The sequence below is a fragment of the Sus scrofa genome, chromosome 1, assembly GCF_054392235.1.
Source record: "Sus scrofa isolate SSC_HxYL_T2T_F1_AM1 chromosome 1, Sscrofa_HxYL_maternal_Yorkshire_Landrace_v2.0, whole genome shotgun sequence".
NCBI lineage: Eukaryota > Metazoa > Chordata > Mammalia > Artiodactyla > Suidae > Sus > Sus scrofa.
Window position 1 is genome coordinate 27707362 of NC_139383.1, and position 19552 is coordinate 27726913.

Sequence of the window (19552 nt, forward strand, 5' to 3'; positions counted from 1 at the left end):
GCTCATGGCTATAGGAGGCCGAGCCATGTGGAAACAGATACACGCACAAACACACACACTCATACACACTCAGTGGCTTTTGTTTTTGTCTTTTTAGGGCCGCACCTGCGGCATATGGAGGTTCCCAGGCTAGGGGTCTAATCAAAGCTACAGCTGCCGGCTACGCCAGAGCCATAGTAACGCCAGATCTGAGCCATGTCCGCAGTCTACACCACAGCTCACGGCAACGCCAGATCATTAACCCACTGAGCGAGGCCAGGGATCAAACCTGCAACCTCATGGTTCCTGGTCTGATTCGTTTCTGCTGCGCCATGACAGGAACTCCGGCTTTTGTTTTTAATGCAACTGATGCCTTTCCTCTGCTGTACCATGGAAATAACACTCGATTAACAGTCGTAGATCAGGAATTGAAGATTCTGGCTCTGCTCATGCATCCACTGATTTTAAGACCTGGGGTACATTTTTTATGTCCTCTACCTCAGCTTCTTCCACGTTAAAAATTGAGAAGTAAATGAAGGGTGATTTTTAAAAAAACTTCCATTTTTGAAACTCTACGATTCTATGAATTTAAGATTCTATAGGTATAATACTTTCAGGAATTTTTCAGGGAATTACAGTACCTTAAGCCACAAAATAGAAATTTAGATCTAGAAGCTACTTGAGAAGTGATGCAAGTCAGTGTCCTTTTTTTTTTTTTTTTTTTTTTCCTTACAGTGAAATAAACTGGAGCATCTCTGAATTTATTGTGATAACTTCATGTGGCTGGTGGCTACTATACTGGACAGTGCATTAGAGAGTAATGACTTTATGTCACATAGGTGCTCGTGACAAGCAAAGCAGGATCTTTTGATAGTGCATATCAGATTAACTAAACCAACTTTATATCGTATACCTTTTATAGTAGCTAGTTGTAATTCTTATACTAAAACTTCTGGCACATTAATTTTGGAGCAGATGCTTTAAATCCCTGGAACTTCAACGTGGTGATCTATAGTATATTCATTATTCTATTGAAAAGAAAATTCAAAGGCCAGCAATAAATCAGAGATGATCTGTTTTCAGACTAGTAACTTATAATTTTGTGCGCTTATTATTTTCACCAGAAATGTTTTTGTTAGTGTCTAAGATGTACTGGCAACATTTGTATTCAAATAGTAATAACACTTTCTCCAAAAAATGCTAATCCCCTTATAAGTTCAATTGTATCACTTATATTTACAACTTTTTATAAATACTATATCAATGTTTATTTTTGTTTAAGGAAAATATGCAGTGCAATTAGATAGTAATTCTCGCCCAGTGTTGATGAGAGAGAAAATTAGTAACATCAGCCAGGAAATTATTTTTGGTGCTAGGGATCAAAACCTTAAAACTCTTTCTACTTATGTCCATTGCCACTGCCGTTCCTGGCACACACCACAGCTGCTCTCTGTAACATCAGCGGCTGAACTGGTCTCTGCTTCTACACTTGGCTGTCCTATGGACACCTCAACCCCCAGTCAGTGACCTTTTAAGATTATAGATCAGATCCTGGCACTTACCAGCTTAAAACGTTTCACTTGCCAATGGTTTCTCATTGATTTTAGTAGAGAAGTCCTTTCTGTGGCCTACAATTCCTTGCTTCTTTCCATCACATTTTAATCCAGTTGGTTTCCTTTTCTTTTTCCTAATCCTCATTGCTCATTGTGGCCTCAGGACCTTGACACTCACTAACCCTTCTGTCTCTCTTTAAAACCCCCTTTCCTTGGCCTTTGGGACGACTGGCTCCTCCTCAGCCTGTATTTCTGCTTCCTCAGCTGGGCCTTCCTCGCCCGTCTACCTAACACCTCGTACCCCTCCCCAGAATTATAGTCTTCATAACATTGACCTTGTTACCAGTCTGTTGTCTCATATATATTCATCCACATCCGTTGGATGGAGGAGTCTTAACAGTTCCTGGCACACAGCAGGTACTCGTCAGATGAACAAATTAATGAACATTGCTACTATCTGTGAGAATACAGTGGAAAAGACTCTCTTTGGTGAAATGTATCACTTAAAAATTCAAACATTTAAAAATGTCCCTAACCAATGATTGAACAATTCCACTCTAGAATTTATCCTTCAGACATTGATAAGATTCGTGAAACTCCATAGACACCCTTGTTTATAATATTGAGAAACTGGAAAAAACCTAAAGCTTGGGAATCTTCTACATAACTTGTAATTTCTACACAAATCATCTACATAATTTCTACATAATTATGTAATTTCTACACAAATCATCTACATAATTTCTACATAATTATGTAATTTCTACATGAATTGCAGTGTTTCAGTAGTGTGCAACCATTAATGAAGGTGTCTTAGGAACATAGTTGTTGGCCTGAAAAGATGTGACCTGGAAAGCTGTCCAGAGTATAAAATAGATGCCAAAGAACTCTTACATGAAGAGCTCCTCACTTATACACACACACACACACACACGTGTGTGTGTATATACATATATATGTAAAATAAACATTGAAAAAATTTGTAAGAACAAATAACTAAAATATTAACAGTTGTAATATCTGAATTTCTTTATGGCCACACCTGTAGCATATGGAAGTTCCCAGGCTAGGCGTCGAATCAGAGCTGTAGCTGCTGCCCTACACCTCAGCCACAGCAACGCCACATCCAAGCTGTGTATGTGACTTGCTCCTCAGCTCATGGCAATGCCGGATCCTTAACCCCCTGAGCGAGGCCAGGGATTTAAACCCTCATCCTCATGGACACTGATCGGGTTCATTACTGCTGTGCCACAAGGGGAACTCCAATATCTGAATTTTGAGACTGCTGCTTATTTTAACCATTTTGTGCTTATGTACATTTTCTACACTCATTTATCATTTAAGTTATCGTCTCTTGAAATATGTACACCCCAATACCACAGAAAATTGACCCATATACTAGAGGCTAGGTCGTTGCAATTTAGTGTGTTTTTTGAGCTTCAGCTATCCCCAGAGAGCCATTCAGGGGATGGACGGGTGAGGCTGGTGACACACCCCTCTGATGGTAATGCTGTTAGAGAAGAAGAACCCATGTGTTTTTGGCATAGGAAGCGGGGGAGAAGCACTTCTGTTTGGGGGAAATCAAGATAGCCTTCATGGAGGATGAGGACATTGCCTTGCTTCTTGAAGTATTTGAAGGATTTGACAGCGATGACTGAAGAGACAGTCCACATGGCAAGAGCGGAAAGGAAGGAAGGAAAGAAGGAAAGCAAAGGAAATTATGGGGCATGTTAAAGCAATAGCAGATGCATCCAATCTGTGAAAACATAACCTATCTGGGGGAACAGTGGGGAAAAGATTCTCAAAGTAGATGGAAATACATTGCAGTGTCTAATTTGGCAGGTATTTGGACATGATTGGTATTGGAGCAGCAGAATGATGAGCTCCTGGAGATGGTTTTTGAGGCATTTAGCCTGACAGATCATAGGAATTAAAGGGTAGAGACTGGCAGTGGTGAGACCAGCGTGGATCCTGAAGGTGGAGACAAAGTGGTGATGCTGGTTTGAGCCTAGACTGTTTGCCTTGTGTGTCAAGTAGGCCACTAAACCTTATTCTGTTTAACAGGAGAAAACCTTCTACAACTGAAATGCTCATTTCCTAGTGATTTGCCACAGGGCCATAAATCTCTTGAAGTCTGGTCGTGTATGTAAATTAGGCTATAAGATAAGAATTTCTACTTCAGACGGATCACCCTTGATATTTTCACTCTCTTTTGCCCAGCTTCATCATGGCATTATTCCTGGGGGCACTGTAGCGTCTGGGGCTAGCGGGCGGGAGAGAGGAGTGAATGCTCATAGCCTGGAATATACAGTTGTCCTTCAGTATCCACGGGGGCTTGGTTCCAGGAAACGCGACCCCCACCCCTACTCCAGGGATGCTCAAATCCACAGATGCTTAAGGCCTTTATATAAAATGGTGTAATATTTGCATAATCTAGCAATTCTCCACACACTTTAAATCATCTTTGATTACTGATAATGCCTAATACAGTGTAAATGCTGTATAAATCGGTGTACATGCAATGCGCAAGGTGAGGCAAATTCAAGTTTTGCTTTTTGAAACTTTTTGGATTTTTTTTTTTTTTTTTAATGTGTGGCTGGTTGAATCTGCAGATATAGAACCTATGGATAGGGAAGGCCCACTGTACAAGAAAAAGAAAACATCAAACTGTGTTTTTTAAAGTCTAAGTCGTAAATGTTTTACCTAACTTCTTTATGTATATGGGTATGTATTTTTTAATTCCTTGCGATCAAACCATAGGCTTGTTGGCTTCAAACTCTGAAGGCAGGTACCTGAAAGATTACATTGGTTTGAGGAAATGAGCAAATACCCTTTTGAAACTAGGTCAGGTTCTTTAATTTCTGATCTATCTCAGGACTCCAGATGTCAGCCTATCCCCTTAATCCCCCCATCAGCGAAATCCCCTCTGAAACACACTGTAATTAATTTGCAGGAATTAACAACAAAAGATGGAGAATTCAGGTATTTGATTACAAATTTCCCACACAGAAGTGCCTATTTAAACCTTTGTGAAGTCAGAAAAAATGCTTAGAGAAGAGAGTATTTTGGCCAAATTTTTCCATTGAAAGAAGCAATTGACCCTTTCTAGCAGTTTCAGCTCCAATAATCCAGACTTGACAACTTGATTTTGCCGAAGTCTTTAGTAAGAACTGTTGCTTCAAGCCTAGCAGTTTTTAATATCATTATAATTATTCCTGAACTAATGTGCCTCACACAAGTGCCACACGGAAACTGGTTAGAGCTGGTGACACGCCTAGAGTGAGGTCGGAAGAGGATTGAGTAGGTCCGATTTCAGGCGAAATGAAATATTTCAGTGTAAATAAGAGTATCTCTTATTCATTTGGGGAAAAGTATAGCTTTAGCCATTCCCATGAAGTGTTGACATGAAAATTGTTTCTGCCGTTTGAGGTCATGCACGTGTGGATTTTGAGAAACAGACAGGCATGTTACAGTTACTCCCCTTCAGAAGACCATGTGCATGTGGAGTACATTTTTAACTGAATCGAGTGAGTTTTCATAAATAATCAGCATGGGTAGCTTTTGTCCCTGTCCAAGGTCCCGTAAAATGGGGGGTTGAAAAGCAGCATCTTAAAGATTGTGGCCTTTGGGGACACTCCAAAGGAGAAAGAATGGAATAAGATACTTATTGGGGAAAAAGCAGAGCGTTGGATGCATTCTAAAGGGTGAAAATTCACAAATATTCTTCCAAAGCTCCCCCTACTACTTTTTGATCACAGAGGAAATAGAAAAATCAAGATTTCAGGCTGGATAGGGGGTCTCGAGAAAGTGATAGGCTGCAGTATTCCTTGATTGACATTGCGTTTAGAAGCAGTCCAGATGTCTTCAAGTAAGACCTGCTGTGATCGAAACCAATTTGCAGAGGATAGTAAGCTGATAAACTGGGTCTTTTAGTGTGATTTTAGCTTTTACAGTTTTCAGCAAAAAAAAAAAAGTGTGTGTGTGTGTATATATATATATATATATGTTCATTTTGAAAATGAATCTGCTTTTTCTTGTCAATAACTAACTATGGAACATAAATGAAATCTATTTCTCTGCACTTCCCCCTTAAAATAGCAGTAGCCACGGGCCCACTATTTTATATTAGACAAACAATAAATTCTACCAAACACCAGGAGTTTAAACTGCACCATTTTGATAACTGTGGTAATAAAATCCAGTATATATGATTCTTGTTGCATAAAAATTAAAGTCTGCAGGAAAACATACTTTACATTCTTAAAAATAATGAGGACAGCACTGTAAGAGCCATGTCTTTTTTGTCGAAGGGCTTGGCTTACGCATGTTCTTTGAATTATCTGGTAGAACAACTAGATCCTCATCTGTGTATTTGTTTTCATTATTACACACACACACACACCTCCCCCATGATGTTTTCTAAGGAGAGCAAAGCAAAGCTGGATCACACAATTCTCCATGGAGTAAAGCTTTTGTGTTTTTGTTTTTTGTTTTGTTTTGTTTTTGTTTTTTAAAAAAAGGTGGAAACACTACCAGATAATCTCATAATCTCATAGAACTCTTGCTGTAGCTTAAAAGATCTTGTTTTATAAGAACTGGTTTCTCACAGTTCCCTGGTGGCTCCGCAGGTTAAGGATCTCGGCATTGTCATGCTGTAGCACAGTTCGACCCATGGCCCAGGAACTTCTGCATGCTGCAGGTGCAGACAAAAAAAAAAGGGGGGGGGGAGAAAGTTAAGATGGGGAAAATAGGAAAGAAAAAGGACAAGGAAAGAGCTGGGTGACAAATGAGCAGGTTTGATGAGAGAAGATGCCAATGGATAAGAGCTGCCTCCACGTTTTCCCCCAGGACGAGGGCCTCTGCAGTTGGAAGGCTCACAATGAGGGCACGGGGGCCTCATCCTCTTGGCCACGGAGGCCTGTTTGGGAAACAGGTGGTCAGTGAGAGGGAAATGAATGAACGCATATGGGGGAGAAGGCAGATTCCTCAGCGGTCTACACCTGCTCTGTCTCCAAATGTGTAATTCCCCAGCTCCCCTTACAAAATATTATATTTTATGTTTGCCAGGGGTGATTCTATACTTTAGGTTTAATGAACAGCTCTTCATTTCCCCTTCATTGCTCAGTTAAGATATATTTAAACTTAACTGAGTTTTAGAAGTGATTTCCATTCCCTGAAATCTGAATGATAAGCTGTCAGTTCAGCCTTCATCCATCCGTCATAGCCTGCACTGATAAAGTTGTGCTGGATATTGAAAATGAACCCCAAAATGGACTAGTAAGCAGAGGCCTTGATCTTGAAAAAATAGCGATAGATAGGAATGTGCCTCTTTCTAGGATCCTCCCCTTGCAGCTACAGTTTCAGATGCCACACCATTGACGGTACCCACTGCTCCATGCACTGGGACAGAGAAGTCTCCTTGAGCCACTTGTCACATAGAAAACCCTCTATTCTCTTTCCTCTCTTGTTAGCATTCAGCTGTTTTTCGAGATGAATGCACCACCATTTAGTTACAGGCTGTTGTTCCTCGGTGGGGGGGGCACTGTCTCCACACAGTGTCATCTCCTGACTCTCCCTGCCTCCTTTCTTTCCTTGTGGTACCAGTCCTTTCTCATCAGCAGGCGATACTGGCCTGATGCTTCCCGGGTGCTCAGATGGCATCTGGTTGGAGGGCAGATGCTGCAGGAAAACATAGTGTAGGCTTGAGAGTCTGCCACTTACTGGCTTCCCCGCGTTACTCTACTCCATGTATCTGAGTTTCCTTATCCATAAAGTGAGCAGAGTAGGGTGGTTGTGAGGTCAGACCAAGCCCTGTGTGTACAGGCCCTTAGAATAATATCTGACATAACAGGCCATCAACAGGCTTAAGCTGTTATTTTGATTATTCCCTAAGGCATGGGAGAAGGACTCTGTATGTGAGAAGATAGATGTTTTTCCCATTTGCTCTTCTCTTGTTTATCTGTAAACTCAGATGTGCACACAGCTGATCTCAGGAGGGAAGGATGGGTTGGTGGCGGAGGAGGCACTGGGAAGAAGTCTCGAGGAGTGGGCGGCAGGAGAGAGGAGGAGGTTTGTGGGAGGGAGTGAGCCCAGTGATGGGAGGAGAGTCATCTTCAAGGGGCCGAGGCAGCATGTCCTCAGCTGAGTGGGGAGGAGGGTGGAGTTGAGGGAAGTGCAGCTGAACTGCGGTCCCCTGTGAGGCCAGAGGGGATGCGGAGCAGACAGCTTGCGGGCACTGCTACCCAGATGTGGTGAGAACAGCAACTGAGGCATTCAGAGAAGTTAGATGATTGAACTTGTATTCCAGAAACATCAGGCTCGGAGCTGTGCCCATGACGGGGTTTTGGAGGTCAAGATTTGGACGACCATAGAACAGTTGGGAGGTTCCTCCTGTCGCCTCAAAACTGGGTGCCTCTAATCTTCTTCAGTCAGCTGAGAAATAGATAACTGAGCTGGTTGCATCTGCGTCTGAAGGATGAGTATAGTTTCCAAGGGAGGGAATGAAGGATGTTAGGTTTTGCTTGATAAATTCACGGTTCCAGTCTTTGTTCTAAATGAGCTGTTAGATAGTTCAGGGTATCTGTTCTAGCGTTTATGGAGCCCTATTGAATATACAAGTGTAATATTCTGGGAATATGTTGATGTTTGAATAACATTCCTCAAACATTCCTGAAATTAAGAGCCAGCATAATTCTTTGGCTAGCACTTATGACCGTGTCGTGAATTTCACTGCTGTAATTGGGCAGAATTAGAGAATTCCTCTACTTCCTCAGATGTTCAGGCAGTACCTGAGTACTCATCACATCCCAGCCATTGTACAAACTTGAACACAGAGAAATATGCATGGCGTGTCTATGACCTCCAGTCCCAGCATTGTGAACTTTGACCTCCCTCTCCTGTAGCATCAGTCCTGTGTCCCTCTTTGCAGCAATAAAGTCTATGGAAAAACAAAACAGTAGAACAGCAGAGGAAGCACTGCTCCTACACTGAGTAGATAACCTGCTACTATGCAGCCTCCCAACCACACGGGCTCTTTTTGGAGAGGAAGCAAGAGGAAAAGGTCACCATGGATTTGGAGCCACCAGAGCTGTGATTTAAAAAACAAAACAAAACAGAAATAGGGAGTTCCTGTTGTGGCTCAGCGGTAACAAACGCAACTAGTATCCATGAGGATGCAGGTTCGATCCCTAACCTCGCTCAGTGGGTTAAAGGATCCAGAGTTGCTGTGAGCTGTGGTGTAGGTCGCAGAGGTGGCTTGGATCCCACATTGCTGTGGCTGTGGTGTAGGGTGACCGCTATAGCTCTGGTTCAACCCCTAGCCTGGGAACTTCCATATGCCCTGTGTGCGGCCCTAAAAAGAGAAGGAAAAACAAAAACAGAAATAATCTTCCCCACCCCAGGGGACATTTGGAAATGCCTAAAGATGGTTTTTTAATGGTCTTGACTCTGGGGAGTCGTGTGTGTAGGTAGTACTAGTGGATATAGCTGGTGGAGATCAGAGATGCTGCTGAACCTCTTACAATGCACACGAAAGCCGCATCCCCTCCCCTGCCATCCGCAAGAAAGAATTATCCCATCTAAGATGTAGGACCAAGGTTGTGAAAGCCTGCATGAGAGACACTGTCTATATTTATACAGGCTACTTTTGAAGATGTAAGCAGCTGATTGGCAAGGATGATATTTAGCTATGATGCTGGGTCCCTGGAGGTTTGGGGATGGTGCTGGCTGCAGCTGGCATTCCGTTGGCGCCTACCAAGTAAGTAGCCTTTAGTTCCAAGGGCATCAAAAAGGTTCATTGCCAGTGGGTGCTTAAACTCCCACATCTTAGAAGTCCTGTGTGTCCAGTCTCTTTACTGGGTCAAGTCCTACCAAGAGAGGCTTGAAATGATTTATTTTCTTGTAAGCATTGTATTTCCTTTTCCAGAGTGGGTCCACTGCTCATCCAAACACATTAAATTAATTGGTTTTAAAGTATTCTGGCCCCCATAGGTCATGTTTTTAATTCTATAAAGGCACAGTGAGGACTGGACATGATCCTTTTTCCTCAGTTTCCCCTCTACGCCCCTAGGCAAAAAGTCCTTTGAAAGATGTGTCAAGTAAAATTGTGATAGTGTTGAATCATTACTGGCTAAAAAAAAAAATCTGGGAGTTCCCGTTGTGGCTCAGTGGTAATGATCCCGAGTAGTATCCATGAAGACTCAGGTTTGATCCCTGCCTTGTTCAGCCAATTAAGGATCCAGTGTTGCCATGAGCTGTAGTGTAGGTTGCAGACTTGGCTCAGATCTGGCATTGCTGTGGTGCCAATTCTCTCCCTAGCCTGGGAACTTCCATGTGCCTTGGGTGTGGCCCTAAAAAGACAAAGCAAAACAAAACAAAAATTCTGAGGACCTACACTTAATTTATCCAGAAATCATTTCTAAAATTTTAATGTTTCATTTATTATTCTTCATCTTCTCTTTGATCTTTGGCATTTTTCAAAACTTGCTACAGCGGTTTCGGACCTTCTGAAGGGCGGCAAAATTTCATTTCATGCAGTTTCTCTGTGGCTCCATGAATGTTCTCAGTGAAGGGAGTAAAAGAACAGAGGTCTCTCTGCTTGACTGATTCTGAATGGTTGCCTTTTTCAGATGTATTTGGTATGGGAACAAAATCAGCCATGATCTTCGGGGTTTTAAATGTCATTTTTAACACATCAAGAAACCCAAAGGCAGAAGAATCTGGGAAAAAAAAATAGTAAATAACATTGAGATGATCTTGGTAAACAGTCGTTAAAATGTGTTTAATGCACATGCTGTTTGGGGCCCTGGCTGAGTTGGAATCCCTGAGATTGAACTGATGTTGAACAACCATTTCTTAACCGGGAAGGGCCTCCCCTCTGCCCAGCCCACACCCATTTGAGCTTCACTGGCTCTTTTGAACAGAAGCCTTTCTCAGTTTTGACTTGGTTCAGTGAACAAGGTTACAGTTTAGAAACAGCGGCTGCAGAGTCGAATGTCTCCTCACCCTTTTTGCCTTCCTCCTGAGCCGCCCTCGAGCCGTGCCAGACAATCCCTAGGCTGATTAAACGGCCTCATTCCTGATTACTTACTTGGTCTTTGCCTGCTGAGGAACTCTGAGCAAGGAGACATGCAGATATGTTGCAGCATATTCAAGCAAGGAGGATTTTAGCATGGAAGACACTAAGCTGGTCTGTAAGTTCTTGGGCTCAAAATGTGTTTCGAAACAGGCAGTCTTTAAAACAGTTCTGACAAATGAACACTTAACAGGTGAAAGTACAGAGTAGGAAATCTTTTAATGGATCCTTTTGTTGGGTGGGTGGGAGGGTGCCTGTTGGTTTTAATGTTCTAAGAAAGAAAAGTGGGAATTTTAATTAAATGAAACAATCTTTGTTATGATCTATGGATGATGGATTTATACTTGGTCCTGCAGCCATGTGACAGTTTCACGTGGCTGAAAATTCAAAGCAAACCACCATTATTGTCCATTTTCCATGTCCCCACTTTTTTTTCTTTTGACAAAAAACCAAAGTGAAAACCCTGAAACAGCTCCCAGGGTCTCCTTAAGAATGCGGATGTAGGCAGTAGCAGGCTGGATGCACAATTGCTTTGCTGTCCAGAGAACATTTAGCATATAATTTATTGATTTCTTATTGCTCTTAATATTTGTATGTGGATCAGATCACAATTTTGGAAAATGATTTCTTTTATATTTTAGAAGGAGTCCTAGGGTTTTGCTGATTAAAAAAGATTATTTTTCTCATGCCTACCTCTTCAGTTTCTTTTTTTCATCAAAACCATTGCCTGCATCTTCCTCTCATATCTTTCCTCACCAGAATGCTTTTGTTTTCATAGCATATAAATTAAATGACTCACATATGGGTTGTACAGAAAAAACTAGTCACTGAAATCATATGCATGACATTTTGGAGAGAAATTTTTATTTCTGTGTTTTCTTTTCTAAAAGTTTCTTTATATACTAAATGTTTTATCAAGTTGCATTCTTGAAGAGTAATAAAGTTGCTTTATTCGCTCTTTTATTTGCCCTTTTAAAATATTATCCATTTCCATTTTTGTAGATAATATTTCCAAGTTTTATAATAAAAAAAAAGTCTAGGAAAGAAATATGAGTTATGTATAGGGTCAGTATCCATTAAGCATTAGGAAGTAGATTATATTGTAAATAAGTGGTTTGCTTTTGGTGGTTTATGATTATAAAATATGAAGTCAAAGTGCATATTAGAAGTACCTTTGGAGTTGGATCTGAGTCTTTCTTTTTGCTCTGACACTAGTTCTGTGACTTCAGACAAGTTATTTATATTCTGTAAGTGTGTCAGCATCATCATTGTACAATGTGAATAATTTCTAATTTTCAGGGCTGTGTATACATTAAATAAGAGGCAAAATACCTCACCCAATGCTTGGTTTCCCCCCCCCCAAAAAAAATCAGTATAATTATATCTATTGTTTCACTTAACTCACTTTTAAATTTACTTTGTCCTTAATGAGTCTATTTTATGAAGACATCTTCCTGTGCAGAAAGACTATTTACATATAGTATTCAAATATTGGGATAAGACATAGTTGATGCATAATAAGCATTGGGTTTCATAATGAATTATTTAAATGATAAATAAGATTGCTCGAATCATATGAAATATAGGTTACTCAGTAAGTAAGAATATTGGATAAATAGCCAATAGATAAAACTTAAATTGAGGGATAAATTTTTTTGTTAATCCAGAAAATTGGTCCCCCACAAAAATCTTAGATCAGTGGTTTCAAAATACCAAATTTGCCTTTGATGCTGCGTTTGGTCTTTTCCAATTTCCGTCTTGTAATGTAATATTGAATAGACCTTAGAAAAGTAGAAAACATAGTAGCTTCATGTTTCCATAAACTAAAACTTCAGTGTAAAAAACCATAACTCTTTGTGGGATGGAGATGAAGGGGAGTGGGTGCTCTCTACGGGTCGCATGGCACCTGTCTCATTCATGAAAGTCCATCATGCCATGGGAGCAGAACCTGTTTCCACCCCCACTGACACTGACAGGCTGCTTGAGGATAAACTATAAAGTGTAAGTGTGACAAGCCACCTCCACCCCATCCCAGACAAAAACTGCTTTCTGTTATTTGCCCTATTCTCACCTTGGCGCTTATCACTAGCTGCTGTGATGTTTGTTGCCTTTCCCCATATTAGAATGGATGCTTGATGGGGGCAGGGAATTTGGGCTCTTCTGTTCACTGCTGTATCCCAAGCACCTGCAGTGATGCCTGGCAACTAGTAGGCACCTATCAGTTTATCAGACTAATGGGTCAATCCCTTTTCAGCGGGGCAACAGAGGGAAGGCCACACCAGCTTTCTTTATACAGACAAAATAACAAAAACAGAGATACACTTTTTTGTAAAAGTAAGAGGCTCAATACACGAGAACATGCTAATTTACTCTGTGCTTGACAAAGCTCTGATGCTTTGTTCCAGCCTTTGGAGGAAAAGAAAGCAAGAAACGTTGCTGTCTTCTGTTATAGACGATTAACCAGCTGCCAAGAACAGAAAACCAAAAACTGCCTCCTTCATGAAAAATAGTTAAATTAAGGACTCTAGAAAAAGTAAATACTGCTATGGTGAAAGGCCAAGTCACAGGCCGATAAGCTCCCTTCTCCTCTGACCCCTGGGAAAGTCAGAGTTCTTCTTTAGGAGCAGCCCCTCCCACACACTCAGGAAGGATTCCACAGCCTGGCGGACGCCTCTTCTTGAGGTTTTATGTAGATATAGTTTCTAGAAGGTAAAAATCTTGTTAAACAAGACTTTCAGAAAATACTAGCCTGTCTCAAAGTTCCAGTGAATCTATACCTCTATAAGAAGACAAATTATACTTTAGACTTAAAAGACCAAATTTTAAAACTCAGCACTTCATGACCACAGGCAAACCCCATTTGACCCTTCTGAGCCTAAGTCCCTTTCCCTATAAAATGGCAACAATTAACAAGTTAAGATAGTTGAGTTTATATATAAGCAAGTGATTACTTTTTCTTTTTTTTTTTTTTTTTTTTTTTTGGTCTTTTTGCTATTTCTTTGGGCCGCTCCTGCGGTATATGGAGGTTCCCAGGCTAGGGGTCGAATCGGAGCTGTAGCCACCTGCCTACGCCAGAGCCACAGCTACGTGGGATCCGAGCCGCGTCTGCAACCTACACCACAGCTCAGGGCAACGCCGGATCGTTAACCCACTGAGCAGGGGCAGGGACCGAACCCGCAACCTCGTGGTTCCTAGTCGGATTCGTTAACCACTGCGCCACGACGGGAACTCCAGAAAGTGATTTCTAATCATTAAGCTAAATTACTGTGTATACTTGAGTGTATACAGAAAAACAGTGGAAGTTCTTTCCTTAAATGAGAATTTAAGTGCTTTATGATTGGCCAGTATATCATTATTTAGGGAGCAAACCCCACCAAAATGGTAAAAAGACTAAGGTACAATTTTTAATGCCATATTTGGAAAAAGAAATTTAGAAAACACTGTAGCATCATGGTTAAGATACCAGGTTTTTTCCAAATTGATGTGGATTTTATTCCTGATTTAGCCATTTATGTTAGGCAAATTTCTTTTTTGACCCTCATCTCTGTACAGTGGGAAGAGTATTACCTAAATGCAGGCTTACTATAAGGAATAGATTGAATGAGACAAAATGCTTAAAGTATGTAGTATAATCTGAAGAATAATAGACATTCAACAAATAGCAGTTGTGTTTGTGGTTATTATAATACTTTATAAATATCATTGGATATATGATTTTTTTTTAAAATGATAATGGTACCAAACTTTTAAAATCTATTAATTAGCCACTATCACTCTGAAAAAAAAAAAAAAAGTGCTAGAAATTTCCCCAGAGAAAAATCATTCTTCGACTTTTTTTTTTTTTTTTTTTTTTTTTTAGAGCTTTTATCTTTTGACCCTGATGAATATTTAGATTAGGTGGTCCTTGAAACAAGCATCAATACAGTTAAAGCATTCACGTATCATTCACTCACCTAAACCTCCCGAGATCTCAAAGTCTGTTAGTTTAAATGGAGTTTAACTTGCCACCATAGCAAAACACACAGATGTTCATAAAGAGCAGGGGCAGGGACATATCGAAGGCAGAAGTTCTCTTTCTAGGAAATGTGTGTTGCTAGTGAATCAACAAGAAGGGCAGCAAGGTAGCAACCTAGAGGTGTTTAAGTTCCAAGATTCATTACTCATAGCCTAAGATGCAAATCCTATATTAAAAATCACCAGTCCTTTCTCAGAGCATTTCACTGACTCACTGAACTGTATATTCTCTGAACTGGCATTTTAGTACTGAATTGCGAGCATCAGTGTTATGGTCTTGACAGTATAATTTTTCTTATCAGAACTTCAGGTGACATGAATAGATAAATTTCAGTTGAACTATAGTCCAGTTTTAAAAGTTAGATTAAAATTTTAAAGGGTTCCCATTGTGGTGCAGTGGAAACAAATCCGACTAGTATCCATGAAGACATGGGTTCAATCCCTGGCCTCACTTGGTGGGTCAGGGATCCGGCGTTGCTGTGAGCTGTGGTGTAGGTCACAGATGTGGGCTGGATACCGTGTTGCTGTGGTGAAGGCCGGAAGCTGTAGCTCCAATTTGACCCCTAGCCTGGGAACTTCCATATGTCGTGGGTGTGGCCCTAAAAAGAAAAATAGTTAATACATGAGATTCATTCTCCTATAGAAGCTATTTTTCTATAAGTCCTATTTTAAAAGATAATGCCGTAATCTATTTCTGGATCATAATCTGGTTATATAAATGTGTTTTCAATATCTTATCTCAGACAGAATAACGTAACATTACTTGAATAGCAAGTAACATGTGATGAAGGACCAAGAAGGTAAAAGTTAATATTTAAGCTTTCCCTTTACTTGATTTAATATTAACAATGCCTAGTTTTCATGTTTTTCTGTAACAACAGTTATAAAGTCCTGAGTCAAAGATTAACATTTTAATATAACATTTTATTAAGAGTTCTTGTTTTACTTGAAGAAACGTAAATCAGCTATACTTTAATAATAATAAAATCATACCGTTCTTAACTGATATAAAAGTCTTGCCTTGAATATTTGAATTTTGTATTTTCTGATAATCAAAATGCAGTTTAAATTGTGATGTTTTTATAATTCAGTGCCATCAATACTAGCCAGTAATCACAATCAAGTTAAATAAAACAAGGATTTTAGCTGGATTTAATATTTACCATTTTAACAAAAGAGGGCGTTTGGGCTTCAAGAGAGGGATAAACTGTGGGAAAGTGACTAGGAAATCAAGCTAATGGGAAATAGGGTTAATGTAGTGAGGTTTGTTTATGCAAACTCCAGTCTGTCTCTTGGGATGAGTCAGTCTCCTCTTTCTGATCCAGGAGTGGGGGATACTGTCACGAGGGAAATTTATGCCCCGATTTTAGGTGGGTGAGGGGTGTGTGCGCAGAATTCTTTTTGCCTGTTGCTTCTCAGTTGCCATCAGCTGAAAATAATACTTAATTCTAAAGTGTCATCTTTTGGAGTGGCCTATGCTGATGCCCTTCATGATTCTCCAATGGACATCTTTAGATGTAAGGCTTTTCCCCTATTTTAGATTATTTCCTTGAGACAGAGTCTCAGAAATGGAATTGAGGAGTCGATAGTTTTAAAACACGTTAATAGCGTTAGACTCATATCACTAAATGCCAATATACTTTCTGTTCCACGTATTTTCAGGATTTCAGTGCTACATTCAGAAGCACATGCCTAATGCTCCTTTTCTGGATCCACACAAGATGAAAAATGAGGCATAGGTGACCAAGGATCCAGAAAGGGATAGTTCTAATCACATATGAAGCTTGTTGCAATATTCCTGACTGTGTGCTGTGATTATAAGGGTGGCATAAACTGAAGCAGGTGCTTGTCTCCAGGTATCCCTTCTACCAGCTGAATTTAACATCTAAATCACCAGTAGACCTTTTTGTATGTGGGATAAGTGAAGATATCTTTACTGCAGATAGATCAGTTGGATGGGGTTAAATCTTCGTGAGCTATTCAGCCCTAAACCCAAATTAGCATTTGATTGCCAATGGGACTGAAACCAAGCAGGACCCTATGGGGCCTTCCTGGCGACAGATTCTCTCCACTCCCACATCCCCCACCTCTTATTTGTAAAAAAAGCTTTAGCTTCCTAGGCCTTCCCTGACTTCCGAAGAGCAAATTTAATCAGAATTGAAAAAAATGCAGAAACAAAGGAAAGCTGTCAAGCAAGACAAAATAATAATAGTTGAGCCATAAAACAAAATTAAGGCCCTTTAGTCCCTCTTCAAGGGCTATAGCTAATATGCTGAGCCACATCCTTGAGTCGTTTTACAGATATGAAACCCCTGTTAGGTGGAGGAAGTTAACTCTATGCTGACCACCAACACACAAACCCCAGACTGGTTGGAACCAGAAAACTGGGAATTGAGATTCCCAGAATACCACCCTGTTAACTCGCTAACAACCAAATTGTGCATGAGCTAATCACTCGCCCCCAGACCTTCTCCCTTACACCGTCTTTAGAAAACCCTTTCCTGGAAGCCATCAGGGAGTTTGGGTCTTTAGCGCATGAGCTGCTCATTTTCCTTATGTGACACCCTACAATAAATGCTGTGCTTTCCTTCACCACAGTGTCAACAGTTTAGCTTTGCTGTGTGTTGGGTGAGTGGACCCAAGGTTACTGGATTTTTCAGAAGGCATAATATGACATATGCAAATAGAGGAATTTTAGAGCTGTCACCCTCAGCTAATTACCACTGACTGGGTAGAATCTTAAACAGTACATTTGAAAACTCTGAAGCAGCTTCAATTTATTATAAATTAATGACATAGGATGTTTATCAATTATTAAACTTTGTTGAAATATGCAGAATGCACACAGGGTTTCCAGCCAATAGCTGTCATCAGAATGTTCTGAAATTATACCCATGAGAGAAACAGAGAGGTTTTTACCTCCATGCATTTGCAGTTCTTATTAGTTTCACAGTAACCTTCTAAACACAGGATGTTGATTTATGCTATTTAGCCTCTCCTCTTCTGAGAATATTTAGCCACTTTGCAAAAAAAAAAAATCATATATCTCAAAAAGTCTTTCTTAAAAAATAAGAACTCAATAATTAAAATACTGACTTCTATGCTGAAGCATCCAAGTTCTTAATTTTTAGTCAAATAGGCAAAATTATTCCATTGTGGGTATCATATTCCATTTAAAAATTTGCATTTATGAAGTAGTAGATGTGACAGTGTTACTTGAAAACCAACTAAATGAAGAAATCTCTTTGGAAATAAATTTTGGACTCTAAGTTTTAGGTATAGTATTTTTCTGGAGTTGTATCCTCAATGGTGTTAAAAGGATAAATGGTTTAAAAGAAGCCACATGAAATTTTAAATAGTAACATTTATTCAGCTTCCTGTGTTAGATTCCTCCATAGAATTGCGTTCCTTCCCTTCAGAGCTGTGGTCCCAGTTTACAGTGTAAAATTAGTGTGATCATTTTTCTAAAGCCTGCCTCCCTATAGCTTGTAAGTTCCGTGTGTGTGGGACCATGCCTGCTTCTGCCACCGTCGTATCCCCAGGGCCTACCATGTTGGATGTAGGTGCTCAGAAAGCAATGGATCTAGTAATGGGGAAGGGTTCTTTTAGTCATTCTAAAAGGTAATAAGACATGAAAGTGTGTTTTCCTTTCTCAGCATCTGAAAGGATTGCTGTTACTTCTTCAACCTGTGTCTTTTTCTGTCAGGCATTGCAGGAAAACCATTTTGTAGAAGAGAAATACTTTGTAAGAAATTCATTGTCCTTTAACAGTTGTGACCTTTTAAAAGTCTTGACTCCCTAGAGTTCCCTCGTGGCTCAGCGGGTTGAGTATCTGGCATTATCACTGCTGTGGCTCTGGTGACAGCTGTGACCTGGGTTCCATCCCTGGTCCGGGAACTTCTGCATGCCTTGGGCACAGCCAAAAAAAAGTCTTAACTCTCATCACACAAAGGTTTATACAGTTGTGTTGCCAAAAGGACCTTATTGCAAGTGAAGTTTATTTCTAAACATTTTTCCAGCATGGACCTCAGAGCATTATTATGAATTCCCAGAATGTACTTGTTCCTTGAAAACTCAAAGTAGCTTATTTCTAATTCCTTGGACTCCTTGCCTTTAAAAAAAAATGTGTTTTAGTACAACACCATATGAAAGTTATTGCTTAAAATCTTAGGTGATGACGTTCAAGATAAATTAATATTAAAAGAACAATATTTCCGTTTTTTCAAGCACCAAGGACTTAAGTATTTTTCAAAATGATGCTTATTTGGCCAATATTTGAGGCTTTAAATTTTGCCGTAATTGTTACAGCTTAAAGATGTATTATAAATTATTATTTTAGTTGGAATGGTATGAAAACACATCTCTACTGCATTGACAAAAGGAAAGAGAAGCTCTGGAAAGGAAATCTTTAGTCTCAATTTTTATAAAATTTTTGTTTGGGGTGCGTATGTGTGAGGTGTGTGTTTTAGTTTAAAATATTCTAATTATCATGTAAATATATGAGTGTTTTGGAGGTTTGTTTTTTTAGCCTTAGCTGTTATTGAGTGTAGAAATGAGTGCTAAAACATTCAAAATAGATGGAATGTAAAAAGTTGGGGACTAACCATAAAAGCAGGTTTCACAGAGGACAATGTAGTTCACTGCTCGGCTCTCTGTTAGCCTGTCTTAATACAAGAGTAGATGTTAGAATATGATGAGAATTCGTCTATTGTAATTTCGCATAATATAGCTTCTTGAAACTGAGCTTGGTCTGGCTATTGAGTAACAGCGAGTATGAGATCCTGTGCTCCTTGGCAAGTTTCTGGATTACATTCTGTGTTGTCAGTTAATAGTGGAAATCACATGATTTAACTAGCAGTTGACCTTGAAGTAGAATTGATCTGATCCCATGAAAACTGAGAGACCTAACAAAGAAGCGTTAGGTGTAAACAAT

At 39.9% G+C, this 19552-nt stretch overlaps 1 protein-coding gene across 50 annotated transcripts in view; it reads left to right on the forward strand.

Annotated features, from left to right (window-relative positions):
* The window catches only part of MAP7 (microtubule associated protein 7), a 176851-nt gene that overhangs the window by 62472 nt on the left and 94827 nt on the right, over nucleotides 1–19552 (forward strand). For 6 of the 50 annotated variants that reach the window (XM_084955233.1, XM_084955271.1, XM_084955274.1 and 3 more), the window contains exon 1: nucleotides 10494–10723. The exons of the other annotated variants lie outside the window; for them this stretch is intronic. In XM_084955233.1, coding sequence (XP_084811359.1) covers nucleotides 10702–10723 — 22 coding nt within the window. In that variant the 5' untranslated portion in view covers nucleotides 10494–10701. Of the gene's footprint in view, nucleotides 1–10493; nucleotides 10724–19552 lie in introns of those variants that run through there. 50 annotated transcript variants of the gene reach the window in all.